General features: G+C 38.4%; 1 protein-coding gene across 1 annotated transcript in view; it reads right to left on the minus strand.

Annotated features, from left to right (window-relative positions):
* LOC106534641 (AP-3 complex subunit beta-1) overlaps positions 1 to 13332 on the minus strand; it is a gene marked incomplete at its 5' end in the record, with an annotated part of 66459 nt that overhangs the window by 1154 nt on the left and 51973 nt on the right. Inside the window, 2 exon segments of the mRNA XM_014031341.1 lie at positions 10417 to 10552; positions 12414 to 12511. Coding sequence (XP_013886795.1) covers positions 10417 to 10552; positions 12414 to 12511 — 234 coding nt within the window.

Here is a 13332-nt window from a genome sequence, read left to right on the forward strand (position 1 = left end):
ATCACATGTGTGATAGGTTAAATGCAGAGACTTAAAGTAGACCTATTATGCAAAATTCACTTTTTAAAAGTTTTTTAACTCAACTTTGGGTGTGTACTTCTTAAGAAAACAGTCCTAGGACCAAAAAAATGCACCCAAGGGCATATTTACTGTAAGTAAATGTATTTTAATGTATATTAATGACAAGTTTTATACATTTTATGATGTCACAAGCCGTACGACAACCCACCAGAACCTGCGTTCAGCCTCTTACCTRGCAAACCCCAGGTGAAGCCGCTCCTCCGTACACAGTCTGGACTGTTTTCAAATGCAAAATGTTTTCAGGCTCTTAAAAATCATTTCAGTGGACGCAAGGCTGAAACAATAAAATTTTAGGTGTTCACAAAAATGTCATTCCTGTGTGTGTGTGAGGCTACAGCATCCACGTCTTCACTAAACATCTGAACATGGCTGTGAGTCTGATGAAAGGATGTTTTCATCAGAATAAAAATAAATAAATAAAAATCTGCAGCCAGTTGTTTGGTGGCTCCAGCTGCTGGTTCTTGGCCAGTGGAGAAGCACCACTGAGTGGTCAGCTGGGCCAAATCAGAAGCGAACACAAGCGAGCGGACTCAGACTGGGCACACGACCAAAGCTATTAGCTCCAATTAGAAGCAGGAGTCCTCTGCACATCTCCAGATCTCAGCCATACGGGAGGACAGAGGAGCTGCACTCCAAGGGCAGCGGGTCAGACGAACGAGACGAGCAGGACAGGATGGATGGATGGATGGATGGAAAGAGCAGCAAAATAAAGGAGATAGAAAAAAGAGGGAGACATGTAGCACAGGTGGTGCTCTTCACATTATCTAAAGACATAATATCTTATAAAACTATTTATACAGAAGAAACCAGTTGCTTTAATTAAGTTATAAATAAGTCAATTAGATTGAAAACAGAAAGCAGAAGAAAAACAAAATTAAATTCTATTATAGTGTTTAAAGGAAGCATAGCTTATAAATCACAGGCTTCAGTTGTTTTTTTTGTTTTCTTTCTTTCCTTTTTTTGAAAATTAGGCTGTAACCAGAGGGATTGGCAATGCATGCAAAATTCGATCAAATTTGCTTTCAAACGGACTGAAAAATAGAGCACATTTATTCTATTCCGCCTGTTTAGACATAAACAAGAACAGCATTTTCTACATTTGCTTTCCTGCTTGATTTATTGCCATCCCCCTTTTCCAGCAATCAATTTCTGTGTTTCAGTGGCACTCCAGCCTCAGCCCTCCCCTCCGCCCCACTTCGCCTCCTGTTTGGGAAAAGCAGTGCTGCACCCTGCTGATAAACACGGGGAGTGCAGCATGTCGCTTTGTTTGACAAAGTCGAGCCTGATCAATAACTCTCAGTATCTGAGGTCACTATGAAAGCACAAGTGTTCTTAACTGTGTCTTCTACAGGTTTGATATTAAGCTCACATTTCAGCTATAAATCCAAGCCGTCGATCCTCTTTGAGCAGACTGTGGGCTTATCTTCCCTGGATTAGAGGAGGCTTTCTTTGGACAGATCAGATGTGGAAATAAGGAATCCTTGATGGAGAACACCTTTAACCTCGACCCCACCCTGCAGGATGACTTTCACAAAACCTTTACACCGTCTCTCAGAGGGTATCTGATAGATCCATCTACTCTGTGTGTGTGTGTGTGTGTGTATACTTGTTTTTGTTACACATTTAGGACTGTTTCTGATATACACACCTACCTTGTCCTGACCAGTAGTCCTAATGGGTACCAAAGACCGGTCCTAATATGGTGGAACTCCATATTTGGGTTGGGGGTTAGGTATAGGACCAAGGAGAGAATTGAGTTTAGGTTAGTTTTAGGGTCAGGTTAGGCTAACCGGTACCTGTGAGGTTAGCCTTAGGGTTGGTGGTCAAGGTTAGGCTGTAGAAATAACTGGAAATGAATGGAAGTCAATGAACGGTCCTAATAAGGATAGAAATACAAACCTCTGTGTGTGTGTGTGTGTGTGTGTGTGTTGTTAATAAAAACAAATAGCAGCAATACCAATGGTGGGCACCAGCCCGCTAAAGCGCAAATCCGCTAACTGCAGACCTAAATTTTTCGTTTGTGCTTTAACAGTCTTACTAATTTTTATAATTCATAAGCAGATTGGCACTTCCTAAAATTAAAATGCAGTACCACTAATAACTAATTATCTAGCAGTCATCATTATGTTGAACAGCAGAAGGTATGACTGTCAATGAATCACAACATGTGATCTATCCAACAGCACCCCTCCCAGATAAACACTCTTATTGTGAAGGTATACATCCTGCTGACTGTTGCTTTGGGTCACGCTTCTGATTTCCCACAATGCTTTGTGTCTGCTTACGTAGCAGGAAGGCAATGTTTAGAACTTCCTGTCCCAGTAAAAACAGTAAACATTTGTAATCCATACTAAAATTTTGTATGTATTGATTTATTTTACTTTACAATCAGAGCTCCTTTTAAAAAAATAAAGTTTAAACACTGGAGCTCAATACTTGATGTAATTGGTCGAAGCAACGGGGTTAGAGACACAGAAATGATTCAAAGATGTTATGCTGATGAAGACTGACATCTAGTGGTCAACTAGAGCAACTACATGGAAAACTTTAAAATCCAGGCTCTTATTTTGAAGGGAAGATACTTTCCTGTACTCCATGCTTTCATTTCCCGTCACAAATCAAATCCGTCATGTACCCAGAATGCATCGCTTCAGTTTTCCAATAAATAGTTTTAAAATTACTTTGATGCTTCTTTAATGAAAAATCTACAACAAACAAAAGAAAAAGAAGCAGCCGAACTAGCAATCCTCAACAACTTTTTAATTTTTTCACCAGGAGCTAAAGGTCTGTTTCAGGAAATCACATCCCCAGCAATCAGCTGTTGTAGGATTAAGCTGTAAAAGGGTTCATACATCACTAGTTGGCAGTGTTGTGCATATATTGTACATGAATTGTTGTCAGCTAGTAAGTGTCAAATTGAGACTGTGCTTTAAAATTAGCTTCCACTAGTTTTTCTGTGGCATAAGTGCTTTYGAAGTTGTGGACCTAAATATTTTCATAAACACTTTAGAAATTGTGGAGCCAATTTTTGGATTAGCCCCGCCCACGACTAAGCGATACTAAAGCTCCTTTCTCAATTGATGATCTGCTACAAAGTAACAAAAATTTAAATAAAATATATCAGCTGAAGCACAGAAGACCTTTGCAGAGCCTTATGGATATCTTCAGTTGTATATTAAAACAATGCACATGACAGGATGGAGGTCTACCGTTGTTTTGCAGAAAAGTGTAGTGAGGATGTGGTGGCAGACATAACAGTGTGACACATGGGTGGCGAGGGCTCAGGAGAGTATTGGGATGCAGAAATGAGCAGAAAATCCATCAGCTTAGTGCTAAAAGTGTAGCAGCATCATGACTGCAGGGTCACCATCTGATGTGAAATGTGACTGAAGCTTTGTGATCTACAAATAAAGAGTAAGCAGGGGATTGCAGGGCTGGAATAGTCCAGTCTGCATCTGGAAATATGTCATTATGTAACTGTTATAACAGGATGCTGAACATTAAGTACACCTGTACTTAAAGCACTGAAAGTACTTGTGCAGTTAAAAACAGAGCTCATCTGGCCTCATCGGTTCAAACAGTGAAGTGGAACCAATCCCAGAGATCCTCAATCCTGTGATCTCACCTGATCAGCTTGAATCTTTGTGCATTTCCTGCAGAAGTATGAGTTGAAAGCAGCTTAAATGTTGGTGAAATTGGTTAGAAAATTAAAGATTTCAGTTAAATCTTAAATCACAGTTGTTATCTTTTCAGAGACAGGGAAAGTACAAATAAGCAGTCCTGAAATGTAAAAAAGAAACTACTGCGCATTGGAGATGCCAATGTGAGTCTCTGAAAGATTTCTGGTTTCTAGACATTCAAATAAATTGTTCTCATTATTGATGAATTTGACAACACAGCAAAACGTTAGCTTGGAGCCCGACCAACAGATTCACTGATATCCATCTGTGCAGATGTCCAGTATGCTCATGTTACACAAACCTGTGATCATTTTAGAAACTGTTTTATCTGTTTTATCTGAATGTGGCAGATCAAACATCTCAGTTAGCTGCTCTCTCCAAACACTTTCTGTCCAGTTAGTAAATACTTTAAAGAAACAATAAGCCAGCATATATAGAAATTTATAAATGTCAGTTTTAAAGTAAGACGGTCTTGTGAGAGTTATTGCATCTTTGTTCCAACCTGTAAAAATCGTATTTAATCTCAAGAAATATTGTTAAATCTCACAAGATTTATTAGCATTAGTATGTGCTGTGACTGACTGTCAGCTACAGATAACCCTAACCCAATGATTACAATCATTAAATAGTCATTAAATATTTTGCTGACAGGGTTTGCTAACTGATGAGATACAGTCATTTTTTGATGACCGTTTTGAATTGTGCTCACTCCAAACATGAGTCAGTTCTGGATGTAAATTTAAAGAGGGTTTTCATTAAAAACTGTTGTGACTTGAAATATTTAATGGAGGTTGATATTAACCATAGTTGTTCCTATATTAATATCAAAGTGTACACTTTGTAAAACTCCAGTATTAATTTGGTTCTTCTAAAATCTGTCGGTGATTTTGACTGGATCCAATGTTGAGTCTGTAAATTTTCTCACAGAAATTAAAAGCAGATGGAGAGCTTTGGAAGACTCCAGGGCTGAAAATAAGAAACATGAACACATCCCTTCCTCCTCCTCCTCTTCCTCTGCATCCACTTCTCCAAGATAAGCCTGTCAACCTGGGTGGTTAACTTCATTGGGGGGTCTGTCAGTGAGAAACTCCATCATCCCCAATAAATGAGGCTCCAAAGAAAAGCTGGTCATCATAAGGACAGCATGGAGGAGTGTCTTCATTACAGTGGGACAATGTCTTCGTCTCGAGCCGTCACAGAAGCAGAAAAGAGATTGATAGCATGAAGTTGGCCGAGGTATTGGTTATTCTGAATGAAGTATGGGCATATTGGAGGCAGGCCTCTCCCACTGGCGAACATTGATTTCCACTCACTCTTTCTGCTCCTTGTGCCCTTGTGCAAATGTCTCCCTCTTATTTTTTCACTCCCGACTTCCTCTCTGTCCCTGATTCATCCCGGTTCTCAGACATTTCTTCCCATACCAGCCTGAATCTATAAAGAAATCATCACAGGGACAAGATCAAAGGCAAAGAGACAGGGAGAGGCCAGGTAACGGGAAAAAAAAAACCCGACGGACGGACGGAGAGACGAGGAGGAGATGGTGAAGAGGGATGGAGTGAAAGACAAAGAGGAAGTGATAGAAGCGACAGAGCGAAGGGTGAGACAGATGGGGGTGCAGAGATGAATTGAAAGACAGAACGAGCAGGAAACAGAGGGAGAGCGGGAGGTGTAATTATCTATCAGGTGTTCGGGTGTGCGTGACAGAAGAGGAAGCTCATTAGCACACTCTGTGTACACCAATTACACAGCCAGGCTTCTCAGGGCATTCCCCTGGCATGTGTGTGTTTGGTGTGTGATGCCGGCAGGGACACACACAAACGCAATCTTACAAAACACCACTTTTATGTACTTTGAATCATTTGAGTCACAGAAGTGGGTTAAAGATTTTTTTCCATTTATTTATAAAATATGGAAACATTTAGGACTTTCTGAATAAATATATATATATAAATCCCGGTCCGGGGACCTTTCTGGGTAGAGTTTGCATGTTCTCTCCGTGCATGCGTGGGTTCTCTCCGGGTACTCCAGCTTCCTCCCTCAGACCAAAAACATGACTGTTAGGTTAATTGATAACTCTAAATTGTCCCTAGGTGTGAGTGAGAGAGTGAATGGTTGTTTGTCTMGTTTGTCTCTATGTGTGGYCCTGTGATGGACTKGMGACCTGTCCAGGGTGTACCCCGCCCCTCGCACTGTGACTGCTGGATATGGGCACCAGTGACCCACGCAACCCTGAAAAGGAAGAAGCGTGTACAGAAAATGGATGGATGGATGAATAAATATATGTGACCCAACACATCGAAACGAGGATCAAGTTGTATAAGGAGAAAAAGACAAATACAGTGTTTTGACTAAAATGTTAACAAAATTGCATTTTGTCAAAATATAATGAATAAAAGCCTTATCAATGTATCAGTTGAATGAACTGTCTGAAATATAATCATAAAACAAAAGTTTGAAGCACTTTTTGAGCAGTAGCAACAAAAAAACTGATTGAGGAAAAATGCCTTAAAATTTTAAGATTTTCCCTGTGAGTTAGCAAAGTTTTATTTCTTTTTATCTGGTAAATCTCACTATTGAAATATAATTTGAGGTTTCCTCTTTATAAGGACATCAAAAATTCCTCATTAAAATGACAAAAAATTAGGATTCAGACCAAATATTTATGTATTATTGTAACCAACAAGACAATTTAAGTCATATACAGTATATGCAGGCAGTGTGGTCGGTGGACGCGCCGTCACGTAAACATGTAAACAGTTCGGTGTTCATTTTCACACACCTGAACCTGGTCTGGATAAGTTTTTTTCCCCTCTTCATTTGTGCTCTCAGCCACGCTGCTTCCTGCTTCCTCTGTTTTGACTCCAGCTGGTTACATCATCAAAAAGAATTGCACGGTTGGCCGGTAGACTACAAATCTCTATCATAGGACAAATTTGTATCGTTTCTACCGTATATCGTTGATATCGCGCATTCCTAATAGCCATCTCTGTGAAGTCCTTCGTGTCTCAACCACTAAACTTTCTCCTAACATGTCAGCCATCCTTCAATCCAAAGGACAGCATCACTGCTCACTGCTGCCACTGAGTGCAATGTTCTTCACATAGGTGAGTTTGAAATACACACATTATTGATGTATGAATGTATCTCATTACAGTAAAACTGATCCATTTATGTTTTCATTATACCAAAATGGTAGTTAACCAACCCCTCACTTGACCTTAAAACCCCCTCGATACAACTTTACCCCCCCCACCCCCCGCCCCCAGAACCCATGCGATGACTAACCACAGTGACCTTATGCTCAGTACTAAACAAACACTATTAGACCATTTGCACAGTTGGACTTTGAGTTCAGATCAACTCCCTGAAGGATGATTCAAACAGAGAAAGTTTGAGTTTATTTTCTATAATTTGTATTTTCTGTTTAAGCCACAGGACATGCATGAAGCTGCAGTAGACAGGCTTATTTTCCTTGCCAAAAATGTGTGTGTGTGTGTGTGTGTGGGGGGAGAGATACATCAAGAATGTACTTACTGACTTTGCTTGAATGTATGTTTTAAACAGGACTGTTAATTTTGTTTACACTAATTTTCAAACTAGCATATTATTAAAAGAGAATTTTTAAAAATATTTTCTGTAATTTGTGTTTAAGAAAGCAAAGGAACGATGCAAATCGATTAAAATCGAAAATCGAATTTGGGATGAAAAAACAAATAGAGATATTTTTTTAGGCCATATCGCCCAGCCCTAGCAGTGTGTGGCCCGGCCCTTTGCTTATTTTTCTGTATTTGGCCCTCACTAAAAAAAGTTTGGACACCCCTGTCCTAATACTTCTCAGTCCAGCCCTTCTCAAATTAAAAAAATGCCTTTAGGGAAATGTATTTTCTGATAAAAAGGAGACTACCCTCTTTTTAAGCTTCCCATGAATGACACAGTTCTTAAAAAATGGTTGGATTTCAATTTTTGGAAGTAAGCCTCCGACAAAAAAAAAAACAAATTTATAAATTAAAAATAGTGCCACTTTATGGATGATAGCTTTCTGAACAAAAGGGAAATTAACAGTGGACTAATAAGATTATCACTAAAAGACAAAGCAATTCCAACAGTCAGAAGGACACAAACACCGTTGTTGTCTGACCAGCTTAAGGCTGCGTTACACTGCAAGATTTTAAAGCAGTCAACCCATTTTCAAAGACTGAGAGCCTACACATGAGGATAAAATATCATGATATATCAGGTCTGGTCTTACAGTGTGTGGTGTACAGCCACACTGCAACAGTCAACACACTACACAAGAAATTATATTTCTTTCATGAAATATGAGATGCCAGATGTGAAATCACGCAAGACTTGTTAAAACCTTGTGAGAATTCAGATGTCAGAGGAAAAATTTTGGGTGACCTCCAGAGAGACGCGAGTTCAGAGCAAATAAACATTTAATACGAGGAAGAAACAATGTTGATCATAACATCTTACTGTCACGATTAGAGCAGCTGGTTGGTATTAAAGGCACAGTTTTATCATGGTTTAGAGCCTACTTAACAAGCAGGAGTTTTTCTGTTCATTTAGGAGATAGCTCCTCCTCTACAGCTCCTCTTACTTGTGGAGTCCCACAAGGCTCTATTCAAGGCCCTCTGCTTTTTAATCATTATATGTTGCCTCTGGGGTCCATTTTTAATAAATATAAGATTCCTTTCTATTGTTTTGCTGTTGACATTCAGGTCTACCTGCCTATCAAGCCAGGTTTGATTAATTCATTCAAATCCCTCCTGAGCTGTCTGAATGACATTAAAATCTGGCTGAAATTAAATTTCCCGAATCTAAAGTAAAGTAAGACAGAAGTCATCAGCTTTGGTAAAGACATTTCTCCTGACAGTCTTGGTCCTGTGGCTTCATTCAGCTGCTCTGCTGTCAGAAAGTTGGGTTTCATTTTTGATAATGTGTTCAAATTGGACAAACATAAACTCAGTGGTTAAATTGAGTTTTTTCCAGCTAAGACTTATTGCTAAGGTGAAGCCGTACCTCCCAAACAAAGACCTTGAGAAAATGATTCATGCTGTCATTACATCTGGTTTGGATTATTGTAATTCTTTGTATGTTGGTTTAGATAAATCTTCTCTGCATCAGTTACAAGTTGTCCAGAACGCAGCAGCTCGTCTTTTAACAGGAACTAAAAAATACGAACACATATCCCTGGTTCTGGCTTCTCTCCATTGGCTTCCTGTTCATTTTTGGATAAATTTTAAGATTGTATTTCTTACTTTTAAAGCTTTAAAAGGTCTGGCCCCATCCTACCTGTGTGATCTCATTAACATCCACACTTCAGTTAGAGCACTTCAGTCCAACCAGTTCCTCTTAGATGGTCCTGGATCCAGACTAAAGTTTAGAGGTGATCAGGTCTTTGCAGTCTCCGCACCAAAACTCTGGAATGATTTACCTCTTAGCGTACAGACTGCTGAGACTGTTGAGACTTTTAAATCTCTACTTAAATCTCACTTTTACTCCCTGGTCTTTCATTCTGGTAGAGTTTGACATTCTTTTAATGATAATGTTTTTAATGTTTTTCTGTATTTTAAATTGATTTTATTGTCTACATTTATGTGTTGCTCAATTGTTTTATTCATTTGGCTTAACTGTGAAGCACTTTAGCTAACTTTTGTTGTTTTTATGTGCTATATAAATAAAATTGACATTGACATTGTTGAGAGTTTGTGGACTATTTTTATCAGAGGAAAAACAATTCAAAATGACTTCATGTCCAGCAGACTTTCTGGTGAGTCATGACAGTTTCATGTCTTCTGTATTTTGGAATCCCCTCCAGGTTTATGTTATCTCACTTTGTGATTGGCTACACATCACATTCAACAGGCCGAAATCGGAGCGGTCCCGACGTCCTTCCAAGCTGACTAGATCGCTCAACTCCCCACACATGGCAGGACGATCTGCTCAGATTATCTGTAGTGTTTTTATGATAACCTGAACATCCTTAAGATCGTCAGAAGAGCAAAAATCAGCACAATTATCCTGCTGTGTGAAAACTGAAAAACAACTCTTGTTGTTTTGTTTGTTGATCTACGGTTACCATTTGTAACTAATATTATGATCATTAGTTGTGTGATTGTGAGGATGACTGGGAGGCATCTTACCAAGCTGAAATGTCGTCGCTCTACCTGCTCTGGTTTTTTAGAAAACGTACTTTCCGGGTCCGACATGGGATCTTTCAAGTAAGGTTCAGTTGTATCCTGAGTTGCCATTTTTCAAAACTGATATTGTATAATGTTGCTGCTTTTTAAAATTGTTATTCCAACAAAATACAGCGCACCTATGACCTGTTGTAAGCGGCATGAAGCTGTTGTGATGACGTGCTGATACGGGCCTGACAGATTCAGTAGGAGGTTCTTAAAGAGACTGAGGCCAATTTCAAGGCATTTAGAAACAGCTGTGCTGCGAACTCAGAATTATATTCAATTTATATAAATTGACTGCATTTTCATAACAACTGAAGGTGTCATAATTTCTTTATTTGGGTATAGAACTGAAATATTTGCCTGAAAAACACATAATATTGACCCTTTAATGATAAAATGCCAGTTCAGATAGGTCCAACTTTCAACCAGTAAAAAAACTGAATTATAAAAAGTTTTAAACTCTTTACCTGTGAAAGTTGTTGCTGGATGAAACCACTCCCACATTGGCCACAGACAGAACTTGCTTGCTGATGGTTTGGATAGAGGCGTTGGCCGTTGCCATAATGATGGTTGCAGAGGTCTCATTCATGCCCTGGAGCTTTTCTGGAAATATTAATTTAAAAAAAGTCTTGAATAACACGCAACAAACAGAGCATAATTTGCTCCACTAAAATCGTCTAGATTTAACTGGGATGATTTGGTTATTTCACAACATTCCTGATTATAATTCAACAGTTAACTCCTGGACACTGAAAACCTTCCAGTATGCAAATAATCTGAACCCAGAGTAAAAAGGGTGATCAGTTCATCTGCACTTACTGCTGAGAAAAAAATGTAAAAATACACAATGGAGACAAATATTAACAATTTAGTTAGAAATGAAAGTGCTCTTAAGATCAAATATAACAGAAGTGTATAAGCTAAAAAGACCGATTGACTTTACTGCACTAGTATATGCAAAAAGCATAATTGCTAGAAAGGAAATGGTCCCACAGAACAGGTTCTTCTGTTTTAAATGCTCCATTTTAATACCTGAGAACAGAAACATTCAGTCCAGCTCAGAAATGAGTGAATAATGTCAATTAATAAGAGGCCCTTATAATGACATTCATGGCTCAGGTCTTTGCTCCCAGCTCCCAATAACACCCCACCCCACCAGAAGATTAAGATTTTAAAAAGGAATTTATTGTTTTACTAAAACACATGACTGTGTTGTAGATTATAACAGCACACCTAAAACATGGTTTCATACCGGTTCAGTGCAACAGGAAAAAGAAACAAATTCCAAGTTTTGTTTTCTTCTTTTCACTCTCAGAGACAAAACGAAACCAGCTTTATTAGAGGGGAAACTCTAATGTAGCAGGCCATGTTCAACAAAGCAGGCTCTGTCAACTGCTGGCTTCACTATAAAACTAAAAAACAAATCATAATGTACCATCTTCTTCATGCAATAAATCTAACAAAGCCTGTCTTACATGCTGCTTATTAAACAAATAGTCCAAGAGATAGACCATGTTTATCTACATAAAAGTACCAGCAATTTTATTGGTACTCCATTAAAGTACATCCCTTCCAGGTATAAAAAACCCATTTATTACAAAATTTCTCTCGGACACAAAGTCAGAATTCAAGATTAATGCTAAAAATCATGGCTTTGACTATGTCTATATAATATCTGACCATAATTGCCAGATCTTTTGCTTCAGATCTGTTTTTTTGGTACCAAAATGTTAAAAACTGATTGCTTAATTAAACCCAGGTAACTAATATTAAACTTATAAAGCCATTTACAACTGGAATCTACAAAAAGTGCCAAAAAGTGTCAAAACTTGAGCTTTTTTGAAAATCTGGTCATGCACTTTCCCCAACTGTTCTGTCAGTATTTCTTAAAATGGCACCAAAAATATCTTCAGACACTCTGCTAATTAAAAACATAAGATAAGATGTACAGTTCCATCTTTTTTCATTCTAGAAGCAAACAAATTACGCCAATTACGTACAATATTTGAAATTTGGTGTGTATCAATAATTTAGAGTGTTGGCGTAATTTGTTTGTCTGGTGGTAGATTTTATGACCTCTAATAGCCTGATTATAAACAGTAGGTCTTCTGAACTTAACATTTGATTTGCTTTGTGATAAAAAGCTTTAAGTAACATCTTCCTCTACTCCGTTACAAAGTGGAAGTTAGGGAAAAGCAAATGTTATTTTTAAAATGCTTCAGCTGACGGTCTCCACTGAATTCTGGCATTGGTTTTGTAACAGCTCTGATTTGTAAACAAGATTTCTGTCCACAAACTGTGTGAGCAGATTGTATCAGTACAGACAGTACATTTAACTAATATGTTGTGGTGTATAAAGACTAGCTAAAAAACAAAAGAATTAACATAAAACAAAACAACAAGCCATGTTTATAGAGACAGCTGTTCTGATGTTTCAGTAAGCTTTCAACGGCTCTAAACTCACTTTGCTCCTTGCAGAAGTCTGGTTCTGTCATGGTACTGGGCATCAGCAGCTCTCCTACAGCGGGCTGGATGGACACACTGAACTGGTCCTCCTTTGTACTGCAGAAGGAAACACAGGATTACAACAAAATATAACAAAAACTCAAAAACAAAAACAGAAATGGGACACATGTCCTATTAATGTGGGCATGCTGGTGTTTTTGTGTTTTAAAACTTCAGAATGCAGTCTCAGTAGATCCAGTAATATGTTTATAAGTTGAACCAAGATGTTACATACAGTATATATAACAACCTTTTTTCTCACTGTTTGACAGACAAAACTGGAAGCAGACCTGTGCTTGTACACTATTTAAGGCACATAACCGGTTTCTTTGAGCATCATGAGAAAATCAGAAAAAATCAGCCAAGTTATCAGGAAGACAACAGTTCTCCACCCTAACTCTGCCTCATCCTTTGGTACATTTTCCAGATGCCTGAAGGTCCCACGTTAATTAGTTCAAACAATTTCACACAAGTAAAACACCACGGGGAAGTTGTGCCATCATGTCGCTCAGGAAGGAGATGGATTCTGTGTTCCTGAGATAAACCTGTTGTGCTGTGAAATGTGTCAATCAAGTGCAGACCAAGAGTAAAATACCCGGTAAAGATGCTGCTGAAGCTGGTCAGAGTCATTACCCACAGTGCAACAAGTCCTGTACTGACATGAGCTGAAGTTAGTAATTACAGATTAGAGATTCGCTTTATTGTCATTCAAACATAACATCAGGGGTGCAATGTAGAATGAAGGTTTCAGTTAAAGGGTCTATATCATGTAAAATCAATTTTTTGAGTTTTATATCATGTTATAATGTTATACTCTCATAAAAACATGCCCAAAGCCTTGCTCTGACTCATTCATGCATGTTTGAGAAATCCTGCAG

This window comes from Austrofundulus limnaeus, unplaced genomic scaffold, assembly GCF_001266775.1.
Source record: "Austrofundulus limnaeus strain Quisiro unplaced genomic scaffold, Austrofundulus_limnaeus-1.0 Scaffold1229, whole genome shotgun sequence".
In the NCBI taxonomy this organism is placed as follows: Eukaryota; Metazoa; Chordata; class Actinopteri; order Cyprinodontiformes; family Rivulidae; genus Austrofundulus; species Austrofundulus limnaeus.